We start from the raw sequence: 18,113 nt of genomic DNA on the forward strand, positions 1-18,113 counted from the left end.
TCTTCTCTTGGGTGAAGCCATTTTCAATAGCAGTTGCAAGGAAGGAAGATATCTTAAGTATTAGCTAGATCCTTCCTGCTTGGCTGCATCAAAATATTTGCTGCTTGAGCAGTGGCTTCAGGTTTGATCATGGTATCATTATAGGTACATTTCTATTTAGGTGAAGGACAGAATTCTGTAGGTGGCTTATGTTTTTAAAGATGTTGTGGAACCATGATTCCCCAACTTTGGTCCTCCAGGTGTTTTTGACTTCAAATACCAGAAGCCCCAGGCAGCTTGACCAACAGTCAGGAATTCGGGGAGGTGAAGTCCAAAACATCTGGAAGACCAAGGTTTGGGAACCATTGTTGTAGAAAGAGGTACCCAGTACCTCCAGTACCTCCATATTTTGCACTCAGTGCTGACAGATAGCCAAAGACTCACAGGTCCCACATCTTCTCCCTGCCACAGACCCTCAAACACTACATCACATAGTTTAAAGATTTGTTCATGACTGGGGGTGAAATGGCAAGTATGACTCGGTCAACAAGACTAAGGCTGCTGCCACACTGCAGAATTAATGCAGTTTGTCAGTGCTTTAACTGTCATGGCTCTATCCTATGGGATCCTGCGATTTCTGACAATGAAGGTTGAATATCTCACAAAACTACAATTCCATAATTCCGTAGCACTGAGCCATGGCAGTTAAAGCAGTGTCAAACTGCTTTAATTCTGCAGTGCAGATACAGCCTGAGAGATAATGTATACGCTCTTGGTTTCTAGTCTCTATGGAAAGTCATTTTGTTTCTCTTTCCTTCCACTTCCCCGACACGCAAACACCACACAGACAGGCAGATACAGCAAATCAGTAAAGGAAATGACTAAATAACGGAAAGATTTTCTTGCTGGGCTCCTTAGGTGCTTCATAATATATACATGGAGGTCTCTTCCGCTAAATAATTCACACAGTTCTTTATGTGTGTTCAGGGGAGGAAAAAAGGACGCTGCAACATAAATGGCACAGAACCATATCTGGAATCTAGTTTGCTCATAAATTCATTTCATCCTCCCTGGAGAAATCTGATTTTCGATGCCACTACCTGAGTGTCTGTGCTAAGCAGAATGTCTGGAGGGGATTGAATTATGGGGCACAAGGGGGCACTGCAGGCTGATGGGCCGTTCCCAGCATCCTTCCCATCATTCACAGGCCCAAGTAGGTTGTTATGGTGTAATGAAATGCTCCGGAGGTTTCCCACCTTAAGCCTTTAAGTGTACCTCTTCCCCATCTTTGTGCAATGCCCCTCTTTGTTTCTGTCATTCTGGCTTGGAGAAAAGAGTCTTTCCTCATTTATACTGCTGCCAGGCAAATGGTGCCGCTTCCTTCCCACCTGCGGGTCTCTATAAATAATATCATCTGGTACGTTTAAGATTAAATATTGAGTTCCTGGAACCAGCTTCTGCAGCTTTCATGCCTTGATACAGACCATTCACCTGGTAGTGAGGCTGCTTCAAGCTGCTTGATGCTTTTGGAATGATGCATGTGAACATTATATTTAACCTCTATCCTGGTGGGTGATTGCTGAACAGTATCCATGTTCTCTGGCATCCTGCTGCTCTCGCTAGTCCTGCCGATCTCAGAAAGTAGATGAGCCATGGCGCACTGCAGTGCGCTGTTGAAACAAGGTAGCCTTTGTCTCTTGGAACAATTGTGCGACCCACAATGTGCAAACTTTGACATCCATGTGTGCATCGCTCTGCTCCTCAGCCAGACGTGATACAGTTTGTAAATGTATTGCTATGCACTTGTAACACTGCCTGATCACCTAATGATGGATAGCAGAGAAAGAGTATTACACACGGTTAGGTAAATTTCCCACCCTTGATTATCTTCCTCCTCTTTCTCTTACGAACTCAGCAACTTTGAATTCAAACATTCTTTGGTTATTTAGTTTAAATTGTTAGTGTTCCCAGGTGTCCCATTTTCATCCTGTATTTGATGTCTATGGATGTCTAGCCATACAGGACAAACCCAAACCCATATTCCTTTATTGTAGAGAGCGGGCAATAGCTGCACCCCCAAGAGATCCATCCGAAGCATTAGGCAGTAGTGGTGGTGGAGTGTGCCTTCAAGTCATTTCCAACTTATGGTGACCATATAGTGAACCGTAAAGTGAACCTATCATGGAGAGCATGAGATAAGAGTGGAGGGGAAGATACTGTATATACTTATGTATAAGTCTAGACATTTAGGTTAAAAAAATTGACCCAAAAAACCTGAGTCGACTTATCCATGGGTCAATGTACTGCATTTTAATGCATATATATATATATGGTGAAAGGCAAGAGTTTAATCTGCCCTGGAAGCACTGACTCCCTTCTACTCTCTCAGCCATCCAGCCTTTAGTATGTTCACAAATAGTTATTTGCCATTGTTTTCCTTTACTTCATCCTTTACATCCTTCATTACATGTGCTTACGTTTTATCCTCGACTTATCCATGGGTCATATCAAAATCCAGAATTTTGGCCCCCAAACTTGCCCTCGACTTATAGCCGAGTATATATGGTATGTACAAGTCCATAGTCTACTCCCGACTCATCATCAAGGTTTAAGTAACTTTACATCTGCACAAACCTGGTGAAAACGGTGAGGACATTTTTCTCCTTTTCTCCCCCCGGTCTTGTGTCTCGTTCCTGTTTGTGTCTCCGATCCTGTTTTGCAGGGCAGGAGATAAGAAAACTGTCATAAAATTTCCAAGCAAGTTGATGTGCTGGTGAAACATCCAAGGTTGAGAGTCAATTTGATGTCAACCTCATTTTAAATAATTGTACCTGGTTTGTGGAGCGGTTCAACATTAAATCCTCGGGGAGCAATCATCTGCCTCTCAGTTGATTGAGCTTTCTCCTCCTATTTCGGCTGTAATGTTTCCATATTGGCAGTGGATTTTTCTTTCCCTTATAGTCATTCAGCATCTTGTCGCTGAGCAAAGAAGATGGACTGTAAAAATTGGTTCCCACTGTCAGAGATCAACATAGTATTTCTAACAAGTTCAGAAAATATTTGTCACCAGTTTGGGATGTCTCTTCCTTCTCAATAAAATCATTTTCAATTTATTTCTCTATAGGATAGCTTTGCATCCAGATGTGTCTTTCTTAAATTAGAAAAAATAAGTATTTGTGTAACTATTGCGTGTCTCCTCTTAAGCAAAGCAACACAGAGTAGTCAATTCAGTTCATCTTTTGTAAGCCTCTTTCTTGGCTTTTTGCGACTCTAAATCAGTCCTTCCTCGCTTCAAATTCTGCGACGTTTTACGTAGCGAGGACTTGGATTTAGAAATGGTGTCTCCCTTTGTCACTCCAAATCATGCTAAATCTGTAGCCTATGATTCGCAAATTGGAAGCTTTTACTGTGCTTCATTAGACAGAATCAGAACCGGCGTCTGAGTATATTTTCTTTATGCACAATAGCGCAAGTGCTTCTAAGTGCTCACTGTCATAACAGTTGTCTAGTGGGGCAATATATGTGTTTCATCAACAAAAACGGAATTTCCCCAGAGTTCAGGATGAAAATGTACTTAATGTCTTGCAATGTTAATAAAAAAAGGTTAAAAAAATACTTCTACAATCCAGAGACAGGCTTCTTTAGTTCTCCGATTATGAATCTTTCAGGACTTCTTCTCACTTTACATTTTGAAGTCATATCCTCATTGCAAGGTATGAAATGCACATGCAGTAGTTAAAATATGAAATTAGTGCCTTGAAAACACTCAGGCGCAGAACTCTTTTGATTAAGAAAGAGACATTATAAAGTTTCAATACATACCCCCCACATATTTCTAAGTGTGCTGCAAAATTTCCCTCGTGCCTTTTTCTCAAAGGATTTCCCCATTGGAGAATATCTCATCTTGTTTCTCGTATCGTACAACTGAATTTGAAATTGTCTAATGCCCCATTTAGAAAGAAATATTACGTTAGTGATTCATACAGGTTTCTGAAAACATAGGATGCTGTTTTATACCCAGTCTGAGCATTGGTCCAAGAAGAGTAATTTTTGAGACATCAACCCATAAATTGAAGGTACTGAAGTGATGGCAAACTTGGGTCTTTCTACCTGGAGGAGATGTTCAGGAGGCAAAGTAAGTCATGATATGGTGTATGGACAACATGCTAGTAGTCGGTGTATTATTTCTTGGCATGCCAGGTTCTGTCAGTCAAAATCCTGATATTTAATGGTCCATAGATCCCTACCAGTGGCAAAATTTTATTCAAACCAACAAGTCTATAGTCTTGTCATAAGGGAATGCTGTTACCATTGATTAGCCGCCGAGGAAGGGCCTTTTAATAGATGGATGCTGTCCTTTAAAAAAAAATCATTGACATGACTTTAAATTGCTTTTAATTCAATTGTGGCTTAGTGTTCTTCTGTTTGAATGTCATCACTTAATGTGTCTTTGTTTTATCTGTTTTTGTTTTAAGTTGTCTTGAGCTTTAGTTTTGGAACTAATACTTACATTAGTTAATAATACCAATCATTTGTCATTTGCTGTTGTATGTCTATTTCTGGCTTACGGTGATCCTACGCTGCATCGATCACTAAGTTTTCTTGGAACGATTCCTTCAGAAAGAGGTTCCTTGCCTTCCTCCAAGGCTGAGAGAGTGTGACCAGCCCTAGGTCATCCAGTGGGTTTCCAGGGCTGCTCTCCTGGAATCCTAGTCCAACATTCAGCACTGGTTCCTACTCCTACCATTCATTATCTGTGTGTATTCATATCTTCTAGTTGCCTGTTGACTTATGGCAACCCCATGAATTTACTGTGTATACTCATATATATAAGTCTAGAAGTTTAGGTCAAAAAATGGACCCCAAAAACCTGAGTCAACTTATCTATGGGTCAATGTAAGTATTGTATCTTAACTCTTATTTAAAAGAAGGAACCATCTCCTGGTGAAAAGCCAGGAAGCACCAACACCTTCTACTCTCTCATCCACCCAGTCTTAAGAGTAAACACAAGAGTTATGTCTGCTGGACTTTTGTCAGTTCTTTGATGCTGTTTTGCTTTGCTCCATCTTTGCTATATGCCCCTAAATTTTACCCTCGACTTATCCACGGGTCATAGCAAAATCCATAATTTTGGCCCTAAAACTTGCTCTCGACTTATACATGAGGTCAACTTATAGTCGAGTGTATATGGTAGATAAAGATACTTAGGGATGGTTTGCCACCACTTTCTTCTGAAATATAGCCTACAGGACCTGCTCTTAAATATAGAGGAGACATTTGCAGTCTCCTATCCACTTACTGAGCACGACTGACCCTTGTGTAGCTTCCAAGATCAGACAAAATCTGTGATAAAGGTGCCTAGACTGTGTGGAAAACACAGTAGTGACAAAAGACCTAATCCATTGGGAAGTTCTCCTCCCAAACCTCATGAAAATAATGGGAGCTTCCCAAAAATATGATCAACCATTTATGCATCTCTGAATCCCGGGGACAATGCCTCTCATGTTCGTCAAGAGGCAACTGACAGTCTTCCAAAAGTAATATTAACCTTAAAAATGCTCACAAAACCCCATCATCTTACCCTTCTTCCAATTGTGTTTTCCATGTGTGTCAAATCACCGTGTTCTTCAAAAAACTTCAACTCTTAAAAAGGACAGTGGGTCTTCTTGCTTTTATTCCATCTTCTGTGAAGGAAGAATCAGGTTCTTTATTCCTTGCTTCATGCGGGTCAAGATGTTCTTGACCTTGTAATCCCATCATCCTGATTTATAGAAGAGCCATATGACATACTGCTTAAAAGGTCTATTAAAATTTATTAGCACTAATTTTTCATCTCCCTCTCGCTGTACATTTGAACCCAACGTAATAAAGAAAAGCCGGATTTAAAAGCAGATGTCTCTTCTTCTTCTTTTTTAAATGAAGGAATTACAGAATATATGTTAAAAGCCATTTCCATAATATACGTTTTCTGCAAAATGTGCAACTCAGAGAATTCCCGAGGAAGGCCAGAAGTTTTGGAAGTCAAATGTGGAGGAGCAGTTGAATCTACTCCAAATGAAGTGCCGTAACTCACTTTTTGTGTTGGCGCTGAAGCCATCCAGCACTTGGGTCAATAAATCCTTTGTCACCAGACAGCGGCAACATTTTCTTTCATGTTTTCAATGCCCGATGCAATGCCTTTCTATCAGAGTCAAGTCTTTATGAGTTTGCAAATCCCTACGAAGCCATTGATGGTGGTTTGCCTGATACCTCATATTCCCTGTCAGTGCTTTTCATGGTTTTGACATACATTGCTGGTAGCCTGCATTTGGTTTGAAGGTGCAAAAGAAGTTGTACAAATCTGTTGTAGGGCTTATCTGTCTCCCTTTTATCATCACCATCATCTTCATCTGTTGTGCTGTGTCTTCAAGTTGACTCTTGAGTTATGGCAAGCCTATCATAACGGTGTCTTGGCAAGATTTATTCAGAGGAAGTTTTGCTATTGCTTCTCTGATGACACCTGAGGACAAAACGTCTTCCACATTATGCTGCCGAATCACAAATCTCTTCTTGAAGAGTCATTACTGGTGGTTCCACAAGAGTCTCTTGGAATCTCTTAGATCCTCTTAGAGACCCCACATTGGAAGGCCTTCAGTGCATCAACTCCCATCTGATGAAATAGTATTGCAGCTGAGTTAGACATAGAATCATAGACTCACAGAGTTGGAAGGGACCCCAAGGGCCATCCAGTCCAACCCATTCTGCCATGTAGGAACTCAGAATCAAAGCATCCCTGACAGATGGCCATCCAGCCTCTGTTTAAAAACCTTCAAAGAAGAAGACCCCAACACTTTCCAAGGGAGTCTTTTCCACTGTTGAACAGCCCTTACTGTCAGGAAGTTCCTCCTAATGTTGAGCTGGAATCTCTTTTCCTGGAGCTTGCATCCATTGCTCCAGGTCTTAGTCTCTGGAGCAGCAGAAAACAAGCTTGCTCCTTCCTCAGCATGACATCTCTTCAAATATTTAAACAGGGCTATCATATCACCTCTTAACCTTCTCTTCTCCAGGCTAAACATCCCCAGCTCCCTAAGTCTCTTTTCATAGGGCGTGATTTCCAGACCCTTCACAACTTGAAACCTTTGTTTTCAATCCATGTGAAGACTTATTTTGTGGGGACCATTTCCTTGACTGATAAATTATAGCTAACATTTGTTTTTATTGGTTCTTTATATATATTAAAAAACAGGTTGATTTAATTAACTCTAAATTGCTCTGAATTCTTGGCTAGAGAGCGGTCTCTAAAACCTGCAGATAAATAATGAGGATGGCTTTCTTCCTACAAGAAAGAATAATTGTGGTGTTGCTATTCTGTGTATTGGGGACTTGGGGAGTCTATATGGTTATTCAGGCAGGGTTCTTGGGCGATCCGTGTGGCGCCTTGCCTTTTAAGTTACCCAGCAAATAATAGATACGGTCATGGTGTCATGCACTGCTGTGAAATGTGACTAGTGTATTTAGCCACAGAAGCACATAGTTTAAGGCGTTGTGGGCAAACTTCTCTATGAGTTTCTCCTGTTCTGCAGGTTAAGTCAGATTTTCAATGTCAACAGAGCCATTAGGATTCATCTATTGTATAAGGCGCTCTTCTTGATGTCGTTCTCACTTTAAAGCTTGGTAAATAAAGTGCTGGAGACTCTGACAATTTTATGCTTTTGCTCATCTTTAAATCAAAAACAGCTGAATCGATTTAAGTACTCTTTTGTAAGAACAAAAAAAAATTGCATCCCGGCTGACAGTCAGTGTGCCAAATTTCATCCCAAAGTGATTTCAAATGACTGAGTTATAAACCTCTATAATGAAAACACTGACATAGGCTGAACTATTGCGGAGCACAGGATGCCCACGTAACAACGGAGAAACATTGTGTTCCCATTGAAAATGACGAGTGGCTGATAACTATTTCCCAGCTTGCAAACACTTCCCGCTTTTTAATATCACCCTTTTTTCTTGGGCAAGAAAAAGAGGCAAATTTAATTTTGCATGCTGATATTTGATTGCCATTGAATGAAATTATTTCTCTTTTATACATTTGGATTAATAAATCTTGAGGACTTTCATATATTGTAGACTTGACCAAAGTATCAACAGTTATCCTTTCTGCACCATCAGAGTCTTCTTGGAGTACAATAGTGATATGATGTCTTATGATTCATCCTTGACAAATTTGTACTTAGAAACTACATCACACTGTATGGAAATTTGCCTGCAAATCATACTAAAACTCACTTAAGTCAACTAAAACCGGAAGGATGGGGTACGAAATAATCGACTTACGAAGTTTCTCTTGATTTAATTGATCTACTCTAATTGGAGCCAGAAATTCAGTTTAGGCTTTGGTTTCTTATACCCCATTATTTACTATTTCTGTATCAAAACCAGTTTTTTGCTTCTTGATAGAGAGAATCGCTAAGGAGAACTTCATGTCCGTATGCAACCATAGGTCAGACCTTAAGGAGCAATTCAGACTGGATGAATTTGCTAGACATATTCTCAAAGGGAGGAAAAAGGCACAAACACCACAAGTACACAGTCGCAGAAAACGGCATCTGTATCAATGCATGAAAACATACCAGACAGCAAACATCAATCTTGACTTTTCATTTCATCTTCGCTGAATGAAACGAACACTCCTTTTCACAAATGGAAGTAAGAATTTCATCATATTTCAAGCACTTATTCATCAGTGGTCTTACAGCAAACAGAAACCAAAGCAGCAAACTCAAAATCGGAATAACTAGATGTCAACTAAAAATATCCAAGATTCGTACCTTTTTAAATTAATCCAAAAAGCAAAAGTCAACATAGCAAGTAATATAATATAATCTAGTACCAGTTTTGAAAACCAAGTGGATAGAGAGGGGGATTCATTACAAGTTACATCATGAATTAGTCTTTAAAAATAACTGTTTTCTATATCTCATGTTTCATATAGCTAATACCACCTGTGCATGTTTTCTCAAAATTAAGCTCTATTGGGTTCATTTGACTTTACTTGCTCTTCATTGTATATATTTGGATCATTATTTAACTCAAGAAACTATGAACTTTGCAGTCTGTGTCTTAAACCCCTTTATTCGGCTTCTATGTATTAAAAAAAGTTTTGTGTAATGGAACAACTTCTACAGTTGCCAAAATAATTTGCTTCAATAAAAAAGTAATATCGACTTGCTTATGCCGCCCTTTCCATTCTCGTTGGCCATCGTGGCAATAACCTCCCTGCCCAGCTCCTCTCGACTTTAAACTTTATTTCTTTCCCATCCCATCCTTGTCAAAGAATTGATGATCAAGACAGATTGGATATACCACTCATAAGCCAAGCAGACTAGGAAGGAATATATAAGGGTGTTCTCCTGGACATTTACTGCACCCTTGCAAAACTGTCATGGGAAATTTACCAACGCAGGCGCAAGTGGGCAAGTTGGATTTTTCAAGGGCGATTTACCGGATTGTGAGCACCAATTGCTTCAGATTCAAGCAAGGCTTCATACATCTGGCATATAAGAAATATCTTTATAAGGTTTCTTGGGAGGGAAAGATGCTTTTGGCTTACATGAAACTTCTCATTGGTTTTTATAAGGATCTCTATGCACAGCTTCGGTTATCGAGGCTAGGAAAGAAATGCTCGTGTTTTATATTTTGTCGTTTTGTCTTTTATATATATATATCTTGGGTAGTGTGTGTTTTGCCATGGGCTAGACATTTCTTTTCTCGGATGTCCATTTGATACAAAATTGTTTCAGAGCATTCCTGAGATCATGGGCCTAAGATGTGAATACTTTCTTAATGCGCATCCGGAAAGATTAGGCCTTACATCTGATACCTTTCCACCTCTTCTAATGAGATTTTGTCACCTTTCACATTAAAGCTTTGGAGATGAACAACTGGATTGAGTAGGGGAGCAGGGTTTATGTGTTTGCAAGTATTGAACTAGCAAAACATACACCACAAAAGCTGTATTATATTTTATTAGCTGTATTAAGCTTTTTAAAAAAATTTATGTTGTTATGAAGGGCCAGCACCCCCAAATACAGGATTTTAACATCTTGTTCAGTCTATATAAGAGAAATGATAATACTGTATGGGGGTCCTGCCACCAATAAGGGACCCTGGCAACCCCAGATGAAGGACATAAAGAACCTTTATTTCTATTTCATAAGAAAAAGCCCATTAGGGACTGAGGTACCTCATGAAAGGAAACTTAGGAGTTTTGTCAGAGGACAGTTAGGGTCTCTCCTCCTTCGGTGCTTGCTTTTCCTCTGCTGCTGTTTCAGGGAAGGTGTTGAATATTATTTGACCTGGTGCGAAACCAGTTTAGCTGTGCTCTGAGCGACTGCTTGGAATTTCTGCGTAGAGAAAGCGATGTGCTTAGTTGCATTTTCCTCTCCCTGTGTCACGGTTATGGAACAACTTTTCAGCCATTTCCAGGTGCACGAGAGATAATTATTGTCTCTGGACTGCAGCCATTTGGTCGATGGCCTCCTGGGCCCCAAAGCAGGTAGCGCACCACCTGTCATCCAGCTGGCTTTTCAAGGCAGAGCCCTGAGTCAGCCGTCCCTCGGAGACCGTCCCAATCATCTCCTCTAATGATAAAGAGCCGTGCTTTTGGTTTGAACGCTCGCTTGGGACAGCTCTTCTTGGAAATTGTCAGCGCCTTGCCATTTGTCACTCTACAGGTCCAAGGCTTTTGATTTGAAGCAACCACTCAGATACCTTGCCAGCCGTTCAGCTTTTTGAGTCGCCTTACTATATAGATCATACGTCCATCACTGGATTTCTTAAAGCCTGGGTATTGATAGTGTATTACATCTGTGTACATGTTACTGTGTTTAGAGCCTTCCATTCCTCTAAGTAGCATAGAGCAACAGACATAGTTCTCTCCATGTCGGTTAAGGATGAGAGGCCATGTTCAAAACAAGGTCACTAAGGGCCTGAAGAAATGACCAGGATACCACAGGCTAAGCCCATAGTGTCCTGCTCCTAGTTCTGACATGGATCTGTTTCCAAGCTGGTGTGACAATGGGCATCTGCACACCTGCATACCACCATGCCACGGATCGGGTGTCACTGCACACCCTTCACCTGCCGCTGCTGTCATGTCCTTCCTGAAGGTTTCTCCTATGACCCATAAGGGAAAGAGTGTGCCTGTCTATACCCACGTGGCCATATTCCTTCTTCTGATATCAGAGGCCATGGCAAGGGCCTTCGGGTTGGATGCGGCAGTGGCATCAGATAAGAGGTGCACATCAGACCTTATGCCAACATTGCATTGGTCTACTGGCTGTCACTGTGGAGTTTCTGGAAACTCCATGGGAAAGCTGGTCTTTTTGAACCAGATTAAGGCCTCTTTGGATCACCAGATTGGTATCAAGACTGGCCAAGGCTAAGGACTTGCATCATCCAATCCGGACAGTGCAGGGCCAGGGGGAACCCAGGCCTTTGGGCCCATGTGTACAGGCCCTAAGTGAGTTTCACAGTTGGATGGCCATTTGAACCTGACCCCAATATTCAAACTGCTACACATGTTGCCTTTGTGTAACTACTACACAGTAACTTTTGGACAACGTCAGAACCCAGCAGCCACTTTAGCTGCATCGTCACCATCCGGAGAAATAACCCATGAAGCTTGGATGGCGAGCACTTTTGACTTGGGAGCACATTCACTACACTGAAGGGTAACTGCTCACTGGTTTTGTGTGGTTCAGTTGTTTGCCACATCAGTCCCTCTGCCAACATTCCTTTAGAAAACAGCTTGCAAATCAGGGCTGGAAATTCAAGCTTTATGTCACCTTTCTTTCTTTAAAAAAAAAACTGAGTGGAAAGCATTTTGTTGGGTTGTTTTTATGTGCTGTAACTGCAATGTCTTGGCAATGATCATATTTTATTTCTGCAGCGTTGTAGCCCCCCATATCCTTCGTGCTCCCTCCCCCGGCAATCCTTGTCCTTTGTGCATTTATTCTACCTCATCTTCCTTAAAGTGCCAGCTTTCTCCCCTAACAGTGGCATGTGGGAAGCAATGCTTTAAATCCATATTAGTGCTCTGACCCTGCTGGCACAGTGCTTGCAGATGTGCTTTGCTGAGCTGGCTGTTGGCCACTTACACTGGTTAATTAATACAAAGCGCTGCATAGTCTCCATGCTGCTTAGCCAGCAGGGATATGGAAAGCACCTTTCTTCTTCTTTCCTTTCTTTTATTCCATTTCAAATCTTTGCGCTGAAGCACGAGTCTCCAAAGCCCTTGAACTCTGGAAATCAATACAAGTTTGTTCACTCAGCAGAGTGAAAAATAAGAGTATCCCAATGCAGATCCCAAGCAGAGAGTCTCTCTGGCTAAACATAAAGAAGTTGATGCCAGAGAATAGTATTGCGGGTCTGTTTAGCCTCCCTGACTTTATTTGCTCTTTTTCTTTTCCCATGTGTCCTATTTCTTCCATTTCCCAGGACAGAATGCTGTCATAAACATTCATAAAATCAAACTGTCATGTGGATTTCTACCTTTCCTTTGACTAGTTCTCCACAAAATAATGTATATACTGTTCATTTTGTGCAAATGCATGGAAATCACAAACCTTCCAGTTATCCCAGTTTGAAAAGGACAGACCTGATTAATCCTCTGTCATCCCAGTTTTTCAGCTGCGTTTAAAATGTCCCAGTTTCTCTCTCTTCTTCCTTGTCCTCAGCTTTTTTGAAAATCTTCTTGAATTTAATTTAATTACTTGAATTAAAGCAAACTGAGCTTGCACTGAATTAACACAGCAAGGAGGGAAGATGTAGTGGAATCTTGCCAATTCCCATAAGGCTCAAACAAAGCAATGCATTTCCGATACCACTTTATTTGTGCAATTGCATGTGATTATCATTCGTGCAATTATTTGCCATTTTCGCTTTATTTGCGGGATGCTTTTAATGCGCTTTCATCTCTCTTCAATGCCAGAATTAGCCCTAGTGTGATAAAATCGTATGATGTTCCTTGTTCCCACATGTCCCGGTTTTCTTCTGTGAAATGTTGCTTTGCATGAAATCAAGCCCAAAATCCCAATGGTACACTATGGGATCCAGTGTTAGCAATATTGGACTTTTCCCCTCCTTCTGGTGTAAGTGTGTAGCTCAGTAGCTCCAGATTCACAGTGTTGTAGATGGGGATTTCATCCATAAAACGGTGCAGAATGTTGGAGAAAGGGAGTCTTAGGCTAACAGGGGCTTTTGTACTTTTAAAATCCCGTTTCGGAGCGGGATCCATCTAGTGTGATAAGGTTCATACTTTGGTTGTCAAAGCTGCCTTGGGTCCTGCGTAGGAAGAGAGGTGGGACATGAAATAAAGCAACAAACATCCGTCTTCCTAATATTTGTTCTCTTGAGGTCACTGAAAGGAAAGCAGGATATGCAATGAATGTATCTTCCTTTTTCTCTATATCCAAAAATACTTGGGGTGGGGTTGGGTGAGAATGTGTGAACACATCCGAACGCACATTTCCCAAAGCTGGATGATGTCTAAACAAAATTGTTTCTTGTCCTCTCCATAGGTTGGTGTTATAGGAGAAGAAGAGGAATGGGCAACTCTGTGTGAGGTGGAGAAAGAGTCGGATGCTCAGTTGCTGGAGATCCCAAACCTCACACCTTACACTCATTACAGGTGAGAGCAGCTGGTTATTAATCGATGCATCAACAGGCCAGTCTGTGGCAGCAAGGGGCAGCTCCGATGCCCACACAAGCAGCTGGCAGGAGGAAATGTGGAGGAGCATTTACACCTCTGAAGGGTTTGAATTTACACCTCCAAAGAGTTTGCACTGAAATGACCCCACTTGATGTATTTTAATTGTCACCTCCGCGTAGGAAAATAATTAATCATTCTGGAAATGGAAGCAAGGTGTAAAGTGCAGTGCTAAATAGTGCCGTTGAATAACTTAGCGCAGCCTGATATGGGGAGCTTGTCTAGACGAAAAGTTGCACTGGTTTAATTAAAATTGATCTTGCTTCATTTGTGGGGGGAACGGCACCGAAATTGGCTGAACACTCCTTATATCACTTTGGCTTCATTCTGTAAGTTAAGTCAGTATATTTCTTTTTCCCCTTCCTTCATTATACTTGGGAGAACTAATAATGCGAGGCTCTGACAGGCGTCAAGTGCCTGTCAATGTGAGGGACAGACTCTTTCTGGGGGAATTCTAAAACAGATGCCTTCCCTTCTCTTATTGGCTTTGTAAATTCTACCTAGTTACCTCCTTTAGCTTCTTTATAGCTAGGTCAGAGCTATGACCTTAAAATACGTGATGTGACAATTTTGCTGAAACTAAGAAAATCATTGCCTGGATTGGAGATTGCTTGGGAAAATGAGAGTACTGAGTAACTAGTGCTGTCTACTCTCAGCAAATGCTGTCCCTTTTCTTTCATTCCCACTTAGCTTGGTCCCAGATCCAGGACCTGATCTGTACCTTTTCCAGTCCAGTGTGCAACCTTTAAGAAACAATGCTTTAACTAGTGCTGAGACAATGTTTTCATTGATCTTTTTGTGGATTTTTGGGGCTGTGTGGCCATGTTCTAGCCCAAAAAACCCACCAAAAACTGTGCCATGAAAGCCTTTGATTTCACATTGGTTCTAAATACCTTTTGACAATGTGCTTCTTGCTTGCTTGCTTTCTCTTTGAAAGAAGCTTTTACTGCCACTGGTTCCTAAGTATCTTTTGTCTCACCAGGGGATGGTTTTTTTATATATACAGTACTTACATTGACCCATGGATAAGTCGACTCAGGTTTTTTGGGTCAATTTTTTAACCTTCTAGAGTTATACATGAGTATATACAGTAGTTCGGAACGATCTGTCTGTGCAGATTGAACATTATCTCTGACACCATTTATGCTGGCTCAGTAATAGTCTTCTATGGATCCACTGTAATAATGGCTTTATGTGATTGATTTCTAAATACATTTTTACAGTATTCCAGGTTAGTGACATTTTGTTGTCATTTTTTAAGAATTGGTCATGTTGATGGACGCCTTGCTTCACCAGAAACACATCAGATTATCCTGGCTAGGCTAGTTGAAAAGACCATGCACTGCTTTCATACACTTCTGCAAATAGCTCTCCAGAGTGAATTTAGTCCATTGTGTTTTTGATGCTTTGGTGCTATCTGAAGCCTTTCCTCCAGAGATGCTTGGGCTTCTTGGCTCCATCATCTTGGTTGGACTTGACACCACATTTCACCATGATGAAAGGGAAGGAGGTGAGGTAGAGAGTGCTAATGAGACTTGGGCTTCATCTTTGTCAAGCGTGCCTCTTTTCTTCTGTGTGCTGTCAGTGTTTGGGAAATTAATGGGGTTGTTTTGCTTAATGCATTTTTTCCTTTAATGCACTTCCTTAACGAGATTTGAGCAGATAGACTAATGGCATTACATAAGCTTGCTCAACCTTCATGCTGTCCCAACCTTTGAAAGCCAGAAATCCAGCTTTTAATAGGAACAGGTTGAGCAGCTAGCATGGTAGCACAAGAAAGCTCCAAGAGAAAGTAACTCCCATGCTTCTGGTAGATGTATTGCACACACCTCTAAATGTTAGTGATTGGGTTTTTTAAGTACATGGAGAGATCTTGTAGCACCTTTGAGACTAACTGAAAGAAAGAAATTAACAGCATGAACTTTCGTAGACATCAGTCTGCTTCCTCGGTCTACTTCCAAATGCATATGAAGTAGTAGACATAAGTCTAGGAAAGCTCATGCTGCCAATTTCTTTCTATGGAGTTAGAAGTTAAGGATACAGTTGACTCTGTCTGGATCAAATCTAATATGTGGCAAGAGATAGAGCTGAAACTTTGAATTGGTTTAATCAGCTTTCTCTGACAAGGGGTGGTTTTTAATTAGAGAGGGCAGATTTTGATCACGGAGGATGAGAGGAATCCTACATATCTGTTTGCCTGAGTGCTTTGGAAGACAAAAAGAATCCAAAATGTAATAATAATCAATGAGACAAGCACAGCTTTAATTGTCATGGCTTGCTATACCCTGCTGCCACCGCTGGCAGGGGAACAATATATATTGGGCATCTATCTGTAACAGTATTTCCTCTTCCTCTCATAATACAAGAATTCATAATACAAGAAAACTCTCATAATGCAAGAATAATCCATTGTAGAAACTGAGGAAGATTCGGGACAGAGAAAATGCAGAACTTTCTTGATGCTCCATGTATCTAAACTGTGGAATTTGTTGGTGGTGACAAGCTATTTTAAAGAGCTTCGACAGTTTTATGCAGGATAAGGTTATCAGTGGTTTTTAATTATGGTTGGATGGTTCCTTTTTTGATTTTGGAATCAAAAGCAGCATCATAAATATGGTTCCAGTTCACGTTAGCAGACCTAAATCTATCTCTCTACTAGACACTTGCATTTTGGAAGACAGCAGATAGTGAATATCAGTTGCCATTAATGAGTATCACAGTATTTTATTTTGTTTGCCCTGAGGAACAGAGATTGTCAGTGTTTCTGGTTTCAGGTGTATTGGGCCCTTCTAAGCCTTTGGGTACTTTGTGTTTCTCTCTTTCAGGTTCAGGATGAGACAGGTGAACGTTGTTGGGCAAAGCCCCCTCAGTCAGCCCTCGCGTGTCATCCAGACCCTCCAAGCGCCGCCAGACGTTGTACCCGGGAGTGTGACAGTGCGCACCGCTAGTGAGACTAGCCTGTGGGTCCGCTGGGTGGTAAGTTGATAGTAACTAGCCTGTGTAGAACAAGGAATGATGTTTTATCTCTTCCCCCAGGCAAAGATTCTGAAATCCAGAAACAATTTCAGCAAAAAAAGCCGTCCCCCAGTCATAACTGAGATCTTTCTATTTCCTTTCTGCGCTCTGGCAGACACCCATGTCTTCTTATATCCCTGGATGGGATCTGTTCTCTAATGGACCAAATGATAAGAAGCGTAGGAAGAAATTATAAATATAATATAATTGGGAGAGACCAGATGGCGCCTCTCTGTTTATGGCAATCCCATTTTAAAGAAACTCATTGCGCTGGAGCTGCTTTCATTTTAAGTTCTGAAAAGTTTTCAGCTGCAAAGGGAGTTTTCCCCCTCCCTGCTCCCCACTTAGGAAAACAGTGCCAATGTGGAGGTTATATCGATGTGATAGATTGCAGCACTAAGTGATTAACTCTGGAATCGAGTGATAAATTGCAGGGCGACTGATAAATGAATTTATCATTTGCCTCTGACAGCCCTGCCCACCCCGAACCGGCTAGAATCCATTCACATATTCAATTTCCTCTTCTGTTCCACCACAAACAGCCTTCCCAGTATGATTTCTCCCCATTCCTCTCTCTTTATACACAGAATATATCCCCATTTCCCTGGGTGAAATTTAATCTACAGTGGGTTTCTTTCCAAACACCGAGGGAGGCAGAAAACACATTGCCCAAATTCCCAAGAGTTCTGCAAGTTCTCTGAGGCTGGAGGGCATTCCTGCAACAACAGGGAATTCATTTCTTTTCTTGTTTGGCATTGGTTGAGTCTGCTGTTCGAGGAAAAACATGTCACAAATCCCCCCCCCCCCGATAGCCCCTAGCCTAGGCATATGTGTGTATGCCATAGGGAGCCCTTTGGATCCTAGTCAAAGAGGCGGGATGTTATTGTAAGCCTGAAAGATAGATGAATCGGCAGAGAGCCAGGGAGGCAGGCAAAGATGAAAGGCATGGACCATGTGATTTTGCAATTAACTCCATTAATATTGTTTCTACCCAAGTGAGGAACATTTGTAGGTCTTTAATAATAATCCGCCAAGCGCCGGCCAACTCCGGAGGGTTTTACACCCATGAATTAAGGCCTCAGTTACTGTTTCAAAATGCTTTCTACTAGCGGTGTTCAAGATAAAGGCAGATCTGTTTGTAATATATTAACTACTTCTAGCCATGCATGGCTGGCTTCAAAACCAGGAGTAGGAAACCTAAGGCCATGGGGTAGAATTTGGTACCCTGGTGTTGTCCATTTTATGATCATCATCTGGTGGTTCCCCAGCTTTGGTGATTTACCTAGTCTAACAGGTCATTGACAACTGACAATCTTTATTTATGGTCAATAGACCTGTCCAAGCATACAGTACAATAACTTAAAACATCTAA

At 41.2% G+C, this 18,113-nt stretch overlaps 1 protein-coding gene across 6 annotated transcripts in view; it reads left to right on the forward strand.

The window, feature by feature from the left end:
• Nucleotides 1-18,113, forward strand: part of SDK1 (sidekick cell adhesion molecule 1) — a 455,695-nt gene that overhangs the window by 326,599 nt on the left and 110,983 nt on the right. For all 6 annotated transcript variants that reach the window (XM_042438052.1, XM_042438056.1, XM_042438054.1 and 3 more), the window contains 2 exons: nucleotides 13,539-13,648; nucleotides 16,552-16,702. In XM_042438052.1, coding sequence (XP_042293986.1) covers nucleotides 13,539-13,648; nucleotides 16,552-16,702 — 261 coding nt within the window. The remainder of the gene's footprint in view (nucleotides 1-13,538; nucleotides 13,649-16,551; nucleotides 16,703-18,113) is intronic.

This window comes from Sceloporus undulatus, chromosome 8, assembly GCF_019175285.1.
Source record: "Sceloporus undulatus isolate JIND9_A2432 ecotype Alabama chromosome 8, SceUnd_v1.1, whole genome shotgun sequence".
Taxonomy (NCBI): domain Eukaryota; kingdom Metazoa; phylum Chordata; class Lepidosauria; order Squamata; family Phrynosomatidae; genus Sceloporus; species Sceloporus undulatus.